The sequence below is a fragment of the Zootoca vivipara genome, unplaced genomic scaffold (genome assembly GCF_965207765.1).
Source record: "Zootoca vivipara unplaced genomic scaffold, rZooViv2.hap1.1 HAP1_SCAFFOLD_36, whole genome shotgun sequence".
In the NCBI taxonomy this organism is placed as follows: domain Eukaryota; kingdom Metazoa; phylum Chordata; class Lepidosauria; order Squamata; family Lacertidae; genus Zootoca; species Zootoca vivipara.
In genome coordinates this window covers 46,260-64,537 of record NW_028291082.1, presented here as the reverse complement: position 1 = coordinate 64,537, position 18,278 = coordinate 46,260, and the positions used below count along the sequence as shown (strand labels likewise).

At 50.2% G+C, this 18,278-nt stretch overlaps 1 protein-coding gene across 1 annotated transcript in view; it reads right to left on the bottom strand.

Moving 5' to 3' along the window:
* LOC118080903 (kyphoscoliosis peptidase-like) overlaps nucleotides 1-12,582 on the bottom strand; it is a 29,506-nt gene extending 16,924 nt beyond the window's left edge. The window contains exons 1-5 of the mRNA XM_088660213.1: nucleotides 12,315-12,582; nucleotides 8,122-8,231; nucleotides 6,125-6,169; nucleotides 4,341-4,394; nucleotides 1,927-1,980 (exon numbers count right to left, since the gene is read on the bottom strand). Coding sequence (XP_088516339.1) covers nucleotides 1,927-1,980; nucleotides 4,341-4,394; nucleotides 6,125-6,169; nucleotides 8,122-8,212 — 244 coding nt within the window. The 5' untranslated portion in view covers nucleotides 8,213-8,231; nucleotides 12,315-12,582. The remainder of the gene's footprint in view (nucleotides 1-1,926; nucleotides 1,981-4,340; nucleotides 4,395-6,124; nucleotides 6,170-8,121; nucleotides 8,232-12,314) is intronic.
* Between the last annotated feature and the right edge of the window lie 5,696 nt (nucleotides 12,583-18,278).

Here is an 18,278-nt window from a genome sequence, read left to right as displayed (position 1 = left end):
GTTATGTACTGCTGATTGGTCCGCAGAAGCCACCCAATCGAGCTCCAGGTGGAAGTGAATCAGCAACTTTATTGGCCTGCAGGAGCAGCCAATCAGGCTGCTGGCAGAAGTCAATCCGCAACCTGATTGGCCTGCAGGAGCAGCCAATCAGGCTGCTGACAGAAGTCAATCCGCAACCTGATTGGCCCACAGGTGCAGCCCTGAAGTAGCCAATCACGCAAGGCCCATTGTGTAAATAATGTACAGTGGTACCTCGACTTACGAATAACTCTACTTACGAATGTTTCTACTTACGAACGGAGCTCCGTCCGCCATCTTGGATGCTGTTTAGATAGGATTTTTTCTACTTACGAATTTTTAGATAGGGTTGCTTCAACTTACGAATTTTTTCTCCCAATGCATTCCTATGGGATTTGACTTACAATTTTTTTCGATTTACGAATGTGCGTTCGGCACGCATTAAATTCGTAAGTAGAGATACCACTGTATATAAGCAGACGTTTTGGGGAAAGAGCCATCCTTCTTCTCTTCTCCTTTGCTACTACAAGCTGAATAAAGAGCATGAAATTCACTCTCGACTCCGACTATATTTTAATAATAATAATAATAATAATAATAATAATAATAATAATAATAATAATACAGTGGAACCTCGGTTTATGAACACCTCGGTTTATGAATTTTCAGTTTATGAACGCCACAAACCTTTATGGAACGGATTAATTCACTTTCCATTACTTTCAATGGGAAAGTTCGCTTCAGTTTATGAACGCTTCAGTTTATGAACAGACTTCCGGAACCAATTACACCCATGCTTCGGGTTAAGTACACTTCAGGTTGAGTACTCCGCGGACCCGTCTGGAACGGATTAATCCACTTTCCATTACTTTCAATGGGAAAGTTCACTTCAGTTTATGAACGCTTCAGTTTAAGTACTCCACGGACCGTCTGGAACAGATTAATCCACTTTCTATTACTTTCAATGGGAAAGTTCGCTTCAGTTTATGAACGCTTCAGTTTATGAACAGACTTCCGGAACCAATTGTGTTCATAAACCGAGGTACCACTGTAATAATAATAATAATAATAATTTATTATTTATACCCCGCCCATCTGGCTCGGTTTCCCCAGCCACTCTGGGTGGTTCCCAACAGAATATTAAAAACACGACAAAACATCAAAGATTAAAAAGTTCCCTAAACAGGGCTGCCTTTAGATGTCTTCTAAAAGCCAGACAGTTGTTTATTTCCTTGACATCTGATGGGAGGGCATTCCACAGGGCGGGCGCCACTACTGAGAAGGCCCTCTGCCTGGTTCCCTGTAACCTCACTTCTCTCAGGGAGGGAACCGGCAGAAGGCCCTTAGAGCTGGACCTCAGTGTCCGGGCAGAACGATGGGAGTGGAGATGCTCCTTCAGGTTTACTGAACACACGCAGAGTTGCTTCTACTTGAATCCTTAAAGGTGCTCCAAGCGAGGCCTCCCGATAAGATCTCAACAAGCGAGAGGGGGCCTGTTATTTATTTATTTAGTCCATGCATGTGCCAAATGTACATCTTTCATTCCTCCCGGAACCCGAGGCAGTGTACATAGGGAATTCCCAGGCATAGCTGCCAAGTTTTCCCTTTTCTCGCGAGGAAGCCTATTCAGCATAATGGAAAATCCCTTAAAAAAGGGGATAACTTGGCAGCTATGTTCCCAGGAAGCCTCCCGTCCAGGCCCGACTGTACCCAAACTTCCTTGGCTTCAGCAATGGTGGCTGCATCATTGGTCCTCCCACCCTGCCCTGGCATCTGAGGGAAAGGTTCTCTGTAGAGACACCCAGATCATCAGACAGACATGCACAGCTACAACATGGAGGCACACTAGACAACTTGCCCCAAAAAGAAGGCCTTACAGTTGATTGTTAAACAGAAAACCACTCTCACCTGTGATTCTGGGATTCTCGTTTATTTCTTGACATGTTCCTTCTTCGGCTCGAGCTGTTGGAAATATGATCCGCCATGATCAACAATACCATACCTGAAGCATGCAACTAAGCCCATGTCCATGTTAGCTGAGAGTACCTCACAAGCCGCAGCACTAAAGTCTACAGAGGTTATTTTGGGGGGAGATTATTTCATATGTTTGTCCCACTAAGTCCAGGACGGGGAACTTGCAGCCCTCCGGATGTTTTACTGCAACTCCCATAATCTCTGACCATTGGCCATGCTAGCCAGAACTGATGAGTATTGGACACCCAACAACACCTGGAGGGTCACAGGTTCTCCACCCCTGCTCTTTGCTTACCGAAAATTGTCTGCAAACACTCCCACTGGACATGGAAGGAGAAGAAGAGGAAGAAGAGTTTGGATTTGATATCCCGCTTTATCACTACCCTAAGGAGTCTCAAAGCGGCTAACATTCTCCTTTCCCTTCCTCCCCCACAACAAACACTCTGTGAGGTGAGTGAGGCTGAGAGACTCTGTGAGCCAGTGAGCAGTAAGCAGGCTGACTTGCATGTTGTTTTCTCCTTTCCCTTCCTCCCCCACAACAAACCCTCTATGAGGTGAGTGAGGCTGAGAGACTTCAGAGAAGTGTGACTAGCCCTAGGTCACTCAGCAGCTGCATGTGGAGGAGCGGAGACGTGAACCCAGTTCACCAGTCTACCGCTCTTACACTACACCACACTGGCTCTGGGAGTGGCATAGGGAGGCTGCACGACCTTCTATTATCCTTAACTCCCAACAGTGCATACTGGACCCTTCCTGATAAGGGTGCGAGCCCAATCATAGTCCATATACTTCTTTCACCACTTCCCATTTCCTCCGAGGGAAACTGAGAAAACAACATGCAAGTCAGCCTGCTCACTGCTCACTGGCTCACAGAGCCAGTGTGGTGTAGTGGTTAAGAGCAGTAGACTCGTAATCTGGGGAACCGGGTTCTCGTCTCCGCTCCTCCACCTGCAGCTGCTGGGTGACCTTGGGCTAGTCACACTTCTCTGAAATCTTTCAGCCTCACTCACCTCATAGAGTGTTTGTTGTGGAGGAGGACGGGAAAGGAGAATGTTAGCCGCTTTGAGATTCCTTAGGGTAGTGATAAAGCGGGAACCGGGTTCGCGTCTCCGCTCCTCCACATGCAGCTGCTGGGTGACCTTGGGCTAGTCACACTTCTCTGAAGTCTCTCAGCCTCACTCACCTCATAGAGTGTTTGTTGTGGAGGAGGACGGGAAAGGAGAATGTTAGCCGCTTTGAGATTTCTTAGGGTAGTGATAAAGCGGGAACCGGGTTCGCGTCTCCGTTCCTCCACATGCAGCTGCTGGGTGACCTTGGGCTAGTCACACTTCTCTGAAGTCTCTCAGCCTCACTCACCTCATAGAGTGTTTGTGGGGGAGGACGGGGGAGGACGGGAAAGGAGAATGTTAGCCGCTTTGAGATTCCTTAGGGTAGTGATGAAGCGGGATATCAACTCCAAACTCTTCTTCTTCTTATAGTTTAGTTGGTTAATTAAACTACCGTGTTTGCATGTGTTTGCATGCAAGGTCTTCCCACATAGCAGGGTTGATGTTGCCAGCCTTTATGTCAGGTTTGCAGACATCTTTGTAAGGCATAGATGGTCTGCCTGGAGCCTTAAACCAGCTTCCCATACAGTATATTCCTGGGGATCCTGCCATCTTCCATTGTGTGGACATGGTAAAGGACCCCTGGACAGTTAAGTCCAGTCAAAGGCACCTATGGGGTTGTGGTGCTCATCTGGCTTTCAGACCAAGGAAGCCAGCGTTTGCCCGCAGACAGTTTTCCGGGTCATGTGGCCAGCATGACTAAACAGCTTCTGGCGCAACGGAACACTGTGACGGAAACCAGAGCGCATGGAAATGCCGTTTACCTTCCCGCTGCAATGGTACCTATTTATCTACTTGCACTGGCATGCTTTCAAACTGCTAGGTTGGCAGGAGCTGGGACAGAGCAACAGGAGCTCACCCCGCCACGGGGATTCGAACTGCCGACCTTCCAATTGGCAAGCCCAAGAGGCTCGGTGGTTTAGACCACAGCGCCACCCACGTCCCTGGTTGTGGACATGACCAAGGCAGTGTAGACGTTGCTGAGACAGGAGTGCGAGCATGCTGGGAATGTGGGTTTGGGAGAGCACATCTTTCTTGGAGACTCTGTCCTGCCATGTGATGCCCAAAATCTTCCTGACGCAGAGCACGAGGAGGAAAACTCTCCAACAAGATCCAGGCCATTAGACATGCACAGACATAACAAGGAACTAACTGTGGCACCACGGAGCAAAACTGGCCAAATAAATTGACAGCAGTGCCCCTGTGGAAAGCTTTACCATCCTGAGAACACATTTCTCTCACCGGCTAATCTGCGCTGTCTATTTGATTGCTGCACCGTCCCTTCTTCTACTTGATCTGTTGGAAAAATACAATTCACCATCACTGCTCTGGCTTGTATTGTGCCGGTCTTTCTCACATGTGTGCAGGGGGGGCGGGGGGGGGGGCTTTGGGAAAAGGGAAGCTTTGATTGGGGAAATGACACCTGAATTTGGGAATAACTCAGGGCTGAACCGCAAAAGGTGGCATGCCCCTAGGGGCCCACCCTCCCTGCCACCTCCACCATTGGTGGAGAAGCTGCAGCGGCAGCAGCTTCCGGCGAGATCTAGTGAGATCTCGCTGGAACCTGCTGGTGCTTTGCAGCTGCTGCCATACAACCCACATAAGGGAGGTTTGGGTGGGGATCTTCAGCTGCGACCAGATAGGCTGAGATCACTCCCTCACTCTTCAGAGATAATTGAGTGAAAACTGGCTCACACAGAGTCTGAGACCTCAGAGGTGTTTGTTCAACTTTTACCTCCAGCTACAATATTCCACCCTCTCAGCTCCAACCATTGGATTGCATAGCTGCCAAGTCTCCCGTTTTCCCCGGGAAACCCCTGTTTTTCCAGCTGTTCCCAGCCGGAAAAATGGATTTTTTTGTTTTTCCCTGGTTTATTCTGGCGCGGCGGCCATTTTGGAACTGGGCGGAGCATGCTCAGAAGCGACTTTTGATGCTGCTCTGCCCAGTTCCAAAATGGCTGCAGCGCGACTTCTGGTGTGGCAGCCATTTTGGAACTGGGCACAGCAGCATCAAAAGTCACTTCTGAGCATGCTCCGCCCAGTTCCAAAATGGCCGCCGCACTACTTCCGGTATGCTACTTTCGGTCCGGTCCCTTATTTTTCAGAGAGGAAATTGGCAGGTATGTTGGATTGTACAGTGGTACCTCAGTTTCCGAACGTCTCCGTTGACAAACATTTCGGTTTACAAATGCCGTAAACCCAGAGGTAAATGCTTCAGTTTTCAAACATGCCTCGGAAGTCGAAGATGCTGGGTGCAAGATCCTGAGGTCTAGCTGTCGACTGCTGAGTTTTCAGTTTTCGAACGTTTCAGAACTCAAACGGTCTTCCGGAACGGATTACGTTCGAAAACCAAGGTACCACTGTACAAGTTAGACTGCAGGCTGTTACGCCAAGTGTTAACTCCTAAATAATAATAATAATAATAATAATAATAATAATAATAATAATAATTTATTATTTGTACCCCGCCCATTTGGCTGGGTTTCCTCAGCCACTCTGGGCGGCTTCCTACAAAAATTAGGTAAAGGTAAAGGGACCCCTGACCATTAGGCCCAGTCGTGACCGACTCTGGGGTTGCGCGCTCATCTCGCATTATTGGCCGAGGGAGCCGGCGTATAGCTTCCAGGTCATGTGGCCAGCATGACAAAGCAGCTTCTGGCGAACCAGAGCAGCACTTGGAAACGCCGTTTACCTTCCCGCTGTAGCGGTTCCTATTTATCTACTTGCATTTTGACGTGTTTTCGAACTGCTAGGTTGGCAGGAGCTGGGACCGAGCAACAGGAGCTCACCCCGTCACAGGGATTCGAACCGCCAACCTTCTGGTCAGCAAGCCCTAGGCTCAGTGGTTTAACCACAGCGCCACCTGGGTCCCCTCCTACAAAAATACATTAAAATGTTAACTCCTAGAGTCTACGAACATCTTACATCCAATCTGGTTAAAAATCAGTGAAGAGAAATGAAGGCCTAAGGATGCAATCCAAAGTATAAAAAGAAATAAATGGAATAGGATTTGGATATCCACTCACCAAGGGAGCCAGGCTGCCCTTTATCCTCTTCACTCGTTGCAAAGCCTACAGAGACATCATTATTACAAAACGAAACATAGGGAACATGCCTGATGGTCAATAGCTCTCTTCTTCAGGTCTACCTTCTCCTTCTGTCCTAATTTCTTCCCAGCCGAGGGTTGGCAATGATGGAGTGAAAGAAGGGCAGCAATTCCAGAACAAAGGACTGGCACAGAAGCAGCACAAGTCCCTTGCTTTGGATCTTGGGTATTCGTGCATAATTTAGCAGCAGTTTTATGAGGAGTTGTCACAGTGGCCAGAGTGGGCTACTTCAGAGTAACGACTCTACACAGCTCTGCATTTTATCTTTTTATTGGTGCTGCGTATTTACAGTGCCGAAGGCAGTGCTATTTACAGAGACACATCTTATCCGCTTGAATCAGAACTTCCGAATGGCGCTTGGCGCGTTTTCCTCCAACATAACAACTTGGGGAGACCCATCCTCTTCCCCCTATGTTTTCTGCGCAATTCCGGAGTTGGGGGGACAGGTCTGCCCCCCTTGCTTCCCCCTTCCTGTCTCACCTGGGGCGCTGGCTCCGCTACCCTGTCTGAGCCTCGGACCCCACTTCCTGCTTCCCCACTTGAGACGGAACTCTCCCTGCTTTCCCCTGCTCTCGGGGATGGGCTGGAGCTCAGGAGGGGAGGGACTTCGCGATATTCCCTGTCCCTCACAGGAGTGATTCTGATGCAAAAGGTGTGTGACAAGTCTGGAAACCAGCACACAACCTAAGCACAAATTAGAGATACAAATGCCCTGCAAGACGAATTTTTCGCAAGACAAATGCTTTTTGCGATCTGATGGTGATCTGATGGTGACTCGCGAGACGAATTCATTTTGCGAAAAATTCGTCTTGCGAATCGCGGTTTCCCATAGGGATGCATTGAAATTTAATTAATGCGTTCCTATGGGCAAAGAAAAAGAAATTTCAATGCATTCCTATGAGAAACCGCGATTCGCAAGACGAATTTTTCACAAAACGAATTGACTCGTGGAACGAATTAAATTCGGCTTGCAAGGCACCACTGTAGATTAGATAGATAGATAGATAGATAGATAGATAGATAGATAGATAGATAGAGGGCCGGCCCTACGGCCAGGCTGGGTGGCGCAGGGCGCCAGGGCGCCTGCCCGCCAGGGGGGTGCTGCACAGCTGCGCCCACCCACCCGCTGTGGAGCGGCGCCCGCCAACCCGCCGCAGAGCGGCACCCCCTCGCAGCTCCGCCTGGGAAACGGGGGCGGGGTGGGGGCGCCGGAGGATCCATCGTGCCAGGACGCCAAATATACTTAAGACGGCCCTGGATGGATAGATAGATAGATAGATAGATAGATAGATACAGATAGACATTAAAACCTATAATGAATATATATTATCTTGCTAAATGATAAGGTTGTAAGAACATCATCACTCTGTTTTCATTGGCTGTTTTCCAAGGCAGAGACAGGGTGAGGTTGCTCTGAGAAAACAATGTGGGAATTTTAGTTCTCTGCTGATGGGCAGAAGGGAAGGAAAAGGAATTGGGGAAAGGCAGGTGGAGCAGGCTGGGAATAAAGGGGGCATTTGGAGGGAATTTTATTTATAGAATACACACACACACCACACACACACACACCACACCACACACACCACACTATTCATAAAAATTATCAGAGTGGTTTACAACAGTTACACATAAAACCATACAACAAAGTGTATGAAATGTTAAAACCAGTCGCCAGCTATTTTGCATTTTACTCACAGGTGAGTGGGCTCATAGAACTAAAGGCGGAATTCTTGAATTAAATCTCCTTCATCTAAAGGCTGCCCTTTAGACGGCAACTTCCTCAGACCTGTTTTGTTGTGCAACTCTACACGTTCAGAAGCAATTCTCGCTGAGTTCACTGGGGTATGGAATAAGATGTGTAAGACTTACTCCCATGTATGCGGGCTATTAACGTTCAAGTTACACTTCCTACTTACACAAGTAGCAGAGATAGAAGGGCAGCAGTGGGAAGCAGAAGATTGCCAGGAGTATCTGCTGAGTGTGAGATAAACCATCATGAAAGGCCATCCTTTCCTTGGATGTTCAGCTGAAAGAAACAGCAGTGAAATCTATTTCTTTATCAAAATATTTACAAGTTGACAGTTTGACACCCTGGCACTGCATACCTCATATTAGACTGGCGGAATACAGATATTAGACAGGTAAGATAAACATGGTTGTTCTCTTCGAATGACATCTGAAGGGCTGCCATGCAGATTTCATGCCCAAATTATGTAATGAGTGGAAATGGCCGGGAAACAGATTTCGGCTAAGCATCAGGAGAAGAGTCCTAATGGTAACAGCTGTTTTATAGTGGAACAGATGGACTTGGGAAGCGCCGAGCCCTCCTTCGCTGGAGGCATCTAAGCAGAAACTGGACCACAATTTGCCAGGGATGCTGTAGTTGCATCTTGCCTTCCAGATCTTGCATTGAGCTGGTTTATAGGTAGGTATGCCTGGTACTCACAGAGGTCTTGCCCCATGCAGCTTAGGGGGCCCTATGCCTGGTTTCCCCCATTTCGTTTCAGCCTGCTTGTGATGTATTCAGTATCATGTGCTTGCCTGAGCTTGAGTCTGGACTAAGGATTCTGAGCTCCTGTGTTCTGATTCAATACATGTTGTCCAATCACAGAACATTTCAGGATTTGGGCCTCTGCCATTGGCCCTTGAACTCTAGAGCAGGCCATAGCTGCCAAGTCTCCCGTTTTTCTTGGGAAATCCCTATTTTTCCAGCTGTTCCTAGCTGAAAAAACAGATTTTTTTGTTTCCCCCTGGTTTATTCTGGCCCGGTGGCCATTTTGGAACTGGGCGGAGCATGCTCAGAAGCGACTTTTGATGCTGCTCTGCCCAGTTCCAAAATGGCTGCAGTGCGACTTCTGGCGTGGCGGCCATTTTGGAACTGGGCAAAGCAGAATCAAAAGTCACTTCTGAGCATGCTCTGCCCAGTTCCAAAATGGCGGCAGCACTACTTCCGGTCTGCTATTTCCGGCCCGGTCCCTTATTTCTCTGACAGCAACTTGGCAGGTATGGAGCAGGCATCCCCAAACTTCGACCCTCCAGATGTTTTGGACTACATTTCCCATCTTCACCAACCACTGGTCCTATTAGCTAGGGATCATGGGAGTTGTAGGCCAAAACATCTGGAGGGCCGCAGTTTGGGGATGCCTGCTCTAGAGTCATGATTCGCAGTTTGGAAATGTAGACAACCAATCACGTTGGGAATGGGACATGGCACAAGCCTTCAGAAATGTATATAAGTAGTTGCTTTGCCTCTGTTTCCCAGTTATGTAGTTCAAGAAACGTTCTTGCTGTTATCACTGTGTCTTGCCTCGTGGGAACCCACCTACACTTCACTGCTAGCCAGGGCATAGCTGCCAAGTTATCCCTTTTTTAAAGGGATTTTCCCTTATGCTGAATAGGCTTCCTCGCAACTTGGCAGCTATGAGCCAGGGCTCACATGCAAACACAATGCCCTGCAGGCTGATCATTACCACAACAGATAGCATAAAACCTTTTTCCTAGTGCGTGCAAGTTGTCTTCCTGCAGGGAGACTGGGTCACTTTGGTAATCACCTCCCTATGCAAAGCAGATATGACTTGCAATTCCCACCCTGTCTGGTCTGCAGCTGGCCAGCCTCAAGCCAGAAAGAAGAAGAAGAAGAAGAGTTTGGATTTGATATCCCGCTTTATCACTACCCTTGTTGTTGTTGTTTAGTCGTTTAGTCGTGTCCGACTGACTCTTCATGACCCCATGGACCAGAGCACGCCAGGCACTCCTGTCTTCCACTGCCTCCCGCAGTTTGGTCAGACTCATGTTGGTGGCTTCGAGGACACTGTCCAAAGGACTACCCTAAGGAGTGTCAAAGCGGCTAACATTCTCCTTTTCCTTCCTCCCCCACAACAAACACTCTGTGCGGTAAGTGAGGCTGAGAGACTTCAGAGAAGTGTGACTAGCAGCTGCATGTGGAGGAGCGGGGACGCGAACCCAGTTCACCTGAATACGAGGCTACCGCTCTTAACCACTACACCACACTGGCTCTCACTCCCCTGATTCTGCTGCGCTTCCTAGGAAAGGCAGATCTGGGCAGCTATAGGACTGCACTGAGTGAGCCCTGTCAGGCAGCAAGATTGGCACCCAGAACATGGGGGGATGAGCCTGATAACAGAGTTTCCCCATCATATCAGGAGACACACAGAACCAGAACCAAAACTTATTGTTTCTTTTTCTTATAAAGGTACTGCATGATTATGATTATGATTAAATTTGTGTACTGCCCTTCATCCATAGATCTCAGGGCAGTACACAATATAAAAATACAGTACAAAGAAACACAAAATACACGATAAAAACAGGAACAAAAAACCACACAAACCAATAACACCCCCACTCCCTCGCACAAACACATTTAAAAGGGGTAAAGGGTAAAGGTAAAGGGACCCCTGAGCATTAGGTCCAGTCATGACCGACTCTGGGGTTGCAGCGCTCATCTCGCATTATTGGCCGAGGGAGCCGGCGTACAACTTCCAGGTCATATGGCCAGCATGACTAAGCCGCTTTTGGCGAACCAGAGCAGCGCACTGAAACGCCGTTTACCTTCCCGCCGGAGCGGTACCTATTTATCTACTTGCACTTTGACGTGCTTTCGAACTGCTACGTTGACAGGAGCTGGGACCGAGCAACGGGAGCTCACGCCGTCGCGGGATTCGAACCGCCGACCTTCTGATCGGCAAGCCCTAGGCTCTGTGGTTTAACCCACAGATCAGCCAAAGGCCTGGTAGAAGAGGAATGTTTTTGCCTGGTGCCTAAAAGTGCATGATGAAGGTGCCAGCCAAGCATTCCACAAACAGGGAGCCACTGCAGAAAAGGCCTGTTCTCGTGTTGCCACCTTTTGGCCCTCTCGTGGGGGAGGCACACAAAGAAGGGCCTCCAATGTTTATTTCAGGGTCTGGGTAGGTCCATATGGAGAGAGATCCTTCACGTCTCTGCTGTAGGAAAGAGGTACCGGTATAAGGAGACCCCCTCAGCTCACTTCTAGCAACTGGAACAATAATACTTGAGCATTGTGGTTATAGGTAAAAAAAGAATTAGCCACTGTCCTGAAAATCCAGTGGGGCCTTTTGTCGGCCCACAAGTGAGGTGGGGGGAACTTTGATCTTTTGAATTTCAGTGGCGCTCTGTGCAAGGTCAAAATCCAGCAGCTCCCTGCCTCACCTTCTGCTCTGCTCAATTCACTACATCATAGTTGCAACACCCTGCAGTGCCCCCCCCCTTGGCTTGATGCCCTGTGCGGCAGAACTGGCTGTGCTGCCCTAAATCTGCCTCTGCCACAAGTTAGTAGTCCTCAACATTTCACTTGTTCACACTGACCCATGTCCTTGTTTTATATCATCCATCCTTGTTTTAGATCATCCATCCTTGTTTTAGATCATCCATCCATCTATCTATCCATCTATCTATCTATTCAGTGCTCTTTTTTTTGCCCCACAAAGAGGCCAAACTTAGATTCACAAAATGTTTAGGGGTATGCATCCCCTCGCATCCCCCCAGAAAAAAAGCGTGTGCTCTCTCTCTCTCTCTTATCTATCTATTTATATCTATCTATCATCTATATCTATCTATCTATCTATCTATCTATCTAATCAATCTATATCTATCTATCTATCTATATCTATCTATCTATCATCTGTATTTCTTTCAGTAGAAGCAGAAAGTACTGTAATAGGATAAAAGATAACCTATGTGATATATTCAGCTTTTAAATCCTTTGTATTTTTCAGACATAGTCAGGTTTATTAAGGTGAATGAATAGGGCCTGCCAAAAGGGCCCGAGAGCATAAACTCTTACCTTACCTGCTTTTCTTGCCATTCCCATCCATCCCTCACCGTTCATTTGTATAAAACTGGAGAGAACCACTCTGGAGAATTCACTGAACTGTTATTCTGTGACCTGAAAAGTTCCCTCCAGGGGCTGTGCCTGGAATGAGCTTCTGCTTGCTAACTCTCCTAGGATTCCGGTCTGCCAAGCTTACCAGTTCCTGGTAAATAGAGACTCCATGGACCAGTCAGTTGCTTCATTTCACAAACCCTGCTTTTGTAAGAGGCCCAAACAATTCAAGATGCTCTTGGTTACCTTTTCGGCATAGATGCTCAGCAGGGACGTCCAGAGAATGATTCTTTTCCCTTGGAGAAGAAGTATTCATGCAGGAAAGACTGTTTGTTTCTCGGTGCACCTTGGAGAAACAGGTTAAGTTGTTTCATTTCCTTGTTGGAGAAAGGCTGAACTTTGTCTCTCTCTCTAACAACGCAAATGCAAGCAATCATATTATTTATAGAGGTTGCTTAGGGAAAAGATATTTATACAGCCAAGGTGTGTCACCATCACGATGGCATAGTAGTGTGAATTTGGAGAGTAACGGGAAACTCTGTATTTGTGTAATAAAGTCCCAAAGGGGAGGAGCGAGGGAGGAACATGGCTTGAACTCAGTCAGGAGGACAGATCACTCAGATGTAGCCGTTGTATTGCCCTACCCAGCGCATTTTTTTCTGGGGGGATGCAGGGGTATGCATACCGCTAAACCATAGCTGTCAAGTTTTCTCTTTTCTCACGAGGAAGCCTATTCAGCATAAGGGAATTTCCCTTTAAAAAAGGGAGAACTTGGCAGCTATGCCCTAAACATTTTGTGAAACTAAGTTTGGCCTCATTGAGGGGCAGTACTTCAATATGAGTAGGAAAATGAGATTACTCCTAAACATTTTTTAGGGGAAAAAAGCACTGGCTCTACCCATGAGCTTTCTTTCTGTATTGTCGCCCCATAATTTTTCACGGCTTAGAACAGGGGTCAGCAACCTTTTTTCAGCCGTGGGCCTTTCCTCCGTCCCTCAGAGCATGTGGGGGGCCGGACTTTGGGGGGGGAAATGAACGAATTCCTAGGCCCCACAAATAACCCAGAGATACATTTTAAATTAAGATTGCCGGAAGAAATTAAGAAATATCAGCAACCTCAGATATGCAGATGACACAACCTTGATGGCAGAAAGTGAGGAGGAATTAAAGAACCTTTTAATGAGGGTGAAAGAGGAGAGCACAAAATATGGTCTGAAGCTCAACATCAAAAAAAACTAAGATCATGGCCACTGGTCCCATCACCTCCTGGCAAATAGAAGGGGAAGAAATGGAGGCAGTGAGAGATTTTACTTTCTTGGGCTCCTTGATCACTGCAGATGGTGACAGCAGTCACGAAATTAAAAGACGCCTGCTTCTTGGGAGAAAAGCGATGACAAACCTAGACAACATCTTAAAAAGCAGAGACATCACCTTGCCGACAAAGGTCTGTATAGTTAAAGCTATGGTTTTCCCAGTAGTGATGTATGGAAGTGAGAGCTGGACCATAAAGAAGGCTGATCGCCGAAGAATTGATGCTTTTGAATTATGGTGCTGGAGGAGACTCTTGAGAGTCCCATGGACTGCAAGAAGATCAAACCTACCTGTCACAGTGGCCGGAGCGGGCTACTTCAGAGTAACGACTCTACACAGCTCTGCATTTTATTCTTTTATTGGTGCTGCGTATTTACAGTGCTGAAGTCATTGCTATATACACGGAGCTAGGTGTTCAGTCGGGTTCAGAACCTCCGAATGGCTTTTGGCGCGTCTTTCTCCAACACAAAAGCTTTGGCAGACCCATCCTCTTTCCCCTCCTCTTTCTGCGTAATTCCGGAGTTGGGGGGATGGGTCTCCCCCCCTTATTTGCCCCTTCCTGTCCCACCTGGTACCCTGGCTCCTCTACCTTGCCTGAGCCTCGGACACGACTTCCTGCTTCCCCACTGGAATCGGAACTCTCTCTGCTTTCCCCTGTGCTCGGGGATGGGCTTGAACTCAGGAGGGGAGGGACTTCGCGATATCCCCTGTCCCTCACATCCACCCCCCTCCCAAGCTCTCCTTCTCCCCTCCCCAGGTTCCCCCCAGGTGTCGGTGACGACTGGAAGCCTAAGAACTCAGTACTTTCCGAGCCCGTTGGTGTGAACACCTCCCCCCAGTCCTGCGAGCCCCCCCCTTCCGCCTGGGAGGACGGGAATCCTAAAAAGTCCGTGGCGTCAGAGCTGGTGGGGGTAAAAATGTTCTGCCAATCTGCTTCTTCCTCTGACTGGGTGGATCTCGGTGACGCCCATACCTCGTCCTCTGGTTCCTCAAACTCCGCTTCCCAGCGCCATGGTGAACTGCTCTCCCGTGCTTCCTCCCCCTCCCCCTCCCTTTCCATGTGCCAGGGCTTCGGTCTGTGGGGAAAGAGGGCGTGAAATTCTTCTACCAGGAATTCCTCCTGTATCTGAGTGGCTGGGACCCATTCATTCTGTGACGGTGGAGCATCCTCCCATGCCATGAGGTACTCCAGGCCCCCCACCCCTCTCCGTGAATCAAGGATGGCCGTGGCCTCATTGAGTTGCTCCCTGCCTTCCCTCTCCCCTCCTCCCTCGGGGGTTTGTTCGCTGCCTCGGAGCCTGCTGCTTTCCCAGTACGGTGACAGCAGCGATCTATGAAACACTGGATGCACCCTCATGTCCTCTGGCAGTGCCAGCCTGTATGCCACCGGGTTTACCTGCTGCGTGACCGTGAAAGGGCCCAACCTTCTGGGTGCCAGCTTCTTGCACCGCCCTCTGGTGGGAAGGCCCTCCGAGGACAACCAAACCTTGTCCCCCACCCTGATGACCTCCCCCGGTCGCCTGTGGCGATCTGCCCCCTTTTTGTACGCTTCCTTGGCCCTCTCCAAGTGTTCTCTGAGCTGCTGGTGCACCGTCTCCAGCTCTTCTGCCCAATCCTCTGCCTGCGGGCCCTCCTCCTCCTCCTCCCCCTCCCTCTCCGGGAAAGATCTGAGGTCGCGCCCGTAGTTGGCCTTAAAGGGCGACACCCCTGTGGAGACGTGCACCGCATTGTTGTAGGCAAATTCTGCCAGTGGCAGGCGATCCACCCAGTCCGTTTGCCTCTGGCTGACGTAGCATCTCAGGTACTGCTGCAGAATGGCGTTGACCCTCTCTGCCTGTCCATTGGTCTGCGGGTGCCGAGCCGTCGACAAGCTGACCTCCACCTGCAGGAGGTTCATGAGCCGCCTCCAGAACCTGGAAACAAATTGGCGGCCTCTATCCGAAATAACCCTTAAAGGTAATCCATGCAATCTGAAGACGTGGTCAACAAACAGTTTGGCTGTCTCTTCTGCAGAGACCGCCCTGGCACACGGTATAAAATGGCACATTTTGGACATAAGGTCCACCACCACCAACACTGCGGTCTTGCCCCTGGACGACGGCAGGTCTGTGATGAAGTCCATTGACACTACTTCCCACGGCCTGTGCGGGGTGGCTAATGGCTCCAGCAACCCTGCTGGTGCTGCTCTGACCACCTTTGCTCGTTGGCAGGTGTCACAGCCCCGTACATAGTCTCTGACATCTTCCCGCACCCCTGGCCACCAGAAGTGTCTCATGACTAGGTGAGCGGTTTTGTCCCTTCCAAAATGACCCGCCGTTGGGTTGTCGTGCATCTGCTTGAGGACCTTACGTCTAAGCTGGGTGGTGGGCAGGTACAGTGCCCCCTTGTAGAAAAGCAGCCCCCTGCGGTCTGTGAAGTCTTTTGCCTGCTCCCTCCCCCCTCTCAGTTCTCTGAAGATGCGGGTGGCAAATTCATCAGCTGCTGTCAGTGCTGTGAGTTCTGCCTCGCTCACCACTGCTGCTCCGCAGGACCATGCTGATGGGGGGAAAATGTGCCTGGGTGCTGGTGGCAACTCCTCCTCCATGTACTCTGGCTTGCGGGATAGGGCATCCGCCCTGACATTCTGCTCCCCCGGGATGTAGTGGATGGAGAAGTTGAAGTTCGAGAAGAACTCTGCCCACCGTATCTGCCGCTGGTTGAGCACCCTGGCAGTTCTCCAGAACTCCAGGTTCTTGTGGTCTGTGCACACCTGGATGGGGTGCTTGGCGCCCACCAGGAAGTGTCGCCAGTGCTGGAACGCAGCGTGGATCGCGAGAAGTTCCCTATCAAAAACTGTGTAGTTGCGTTCTGGCTGGGTCAGCTTCCTGGAGAAGAAGGCACAGGGTCTCCACTCTCTGTTGGCGTCCAGTTGCAACAGAATCGCTCCCAAAGCCTTGTCTGAAGCATCTGTCTCCAGGCGTAGGGGCGCATCCTGCACCACGTGGAACAGGTGCTGGTCTGAAGCGAACACCCTTTTGAGGCTTTCGAACGCTGCTTGCGCCTCCGGTGTCCACCGGAACTTCTGCTTGCCTCTCAGGCAGTCGGTGATGGGAGCCGTGACACGAGAGAAGTTCTTGATGAACTTCCTGTAGAAGTTAGCGAAGCCTAGTAGGCGTTGGGCATCTTTGCGCGTCCTGGGGCTGTGCCAGTCCAGGATGGCCTGCACCTTGTCCTTGTCCATCGCCAGCCCCTTGTCTGACAGCCTGTAGCCTAGGAAGTCCACCTCTTTGGTGTGAAACTTGCACTTCTCCAGCTTCACATACAGGTCGTTCTCCTTCAGGCGCTGCAACACCTCCCTGACATCCTTCACATGCTGCACTGGGTCAATGGAATAGATAAGGATGTCATCTAGGAAGACCAAGCAGTTCTTGAAGAGGAGGGACCCCAGGACGTGGTGCATGAAGGCCTGGAAGCATGCTGAGCCCCCTTGCAGCCCGAAGGGCATCACCAGATATTCAAAAGAGCCCAGAGGCGTGAACATCGTGGTTTTCCATTCATCGCCTTCCCGGATCCTGATCAAGTTGTACGCCCCCCTTAGGTCTAGCTTGGTGAAAATCTTGCCCCTGCGTGCCGCTGTCAGGAGATCGTCCACTCTGGGCATGGGGAAAGCCACTGGCTCTGTCACTGAATTCAGTCGTCTAAAATCCACCACAAGACGGCGCTGTTGCGTGTCTTTCTTGTCCACCCAGAAGACCGGGCTGCCCCCTGCTGCCTTGCTTTCTCTGATGAACCCCCGTTTGAGGTTCTTGTCTATAAACGCACGCAGATCCTCCAGCTCCTGATCTGACATGGCGTACAGCTTGGCTGGGGGTATCGTTGCCCCTGGCACCAGGTTGATCTGGCAGTCAAAAGACCTGTGTGGGGGCAGGTGGTCGGACTCCGCTTCGCTGAAGACCTCCTGCAGGTCCCAGTATGGTTTGGGTATCGCCTCACCCCCTTTGACGTGCATGGTGGCCACCGTGGCTATTGGAGGCCCCTCCCCTGGTTGGTGCTGCATGCAATGTTCCAGACAAAAGTCCGACCCAAACGTGATGCATCTCTGGTGCCAACTGATGGAGGGGTCGTGGCGCGCCAGCCAGCTCATCCCCAAGACGATGGGGGGGTCTGAGATGGTGGTGACGTTGAATGCCAGTGTCTCAGAGTGCCTTCCCACCGTCATTCTCATGGGGGGGGGGTTTGATGAGTGATGGCCCCTCCCAGCAGCTCCCTGCCGTCAATGGTGGCTACGTGCAAGGGAAAGTCCAGCTGCAGAAGCTGTATTTGGTGCTCTTCTGCAAAGTTTCTCGAGAAGAAGTTGGCAGATGCACCACTGTCAATTAAGGCGAGGACTGTCAGGGGATAGCCATTTGGGAGCGTTAACGTCACTTCTAGAACCACTCCTGCTCTGGGAGGGGTGGGCTGGCTCTGCTCCGTGCTGTGCGGGTGGGCGGGCTGGGGCTGTTGTCTGCTGACTGCGCCTGGCTGCTGCCCCTTGTCTCCTGCAACCAGGCTTTCCCGTTTCCCTGCTGTGGTGCTGCGTCAGTGGGGGAGGGCACAGCCGTTCCCGCCTTTCCTTGCCACTCTCTGCGATGAGGGCAGTCTCTGATGAGATGCTGGGGGGAGTTGCAGAGAAAGCAATTCCCGCCCCTTCCCTCCTTGCGTCTTGTCGCCGCTGGGGTTTGAAAAGCCCGCGCGCGCGCGCGCTATCAATTTGCATGGGTTCCTGGTCCTGGCTGGTCCCAGGCGTGGCTTGGAAGGGTTGTTGGGGGAGTGGCTTCTCCTGCGACCGTGGGAACCAAGCCCGCTTTGCGCGCGTTGCTTGCTTGTCGTTCCACCGGGATTCCTGTCTCACCCCCACCGCCAGAGCCGCTTTGCTCAGCT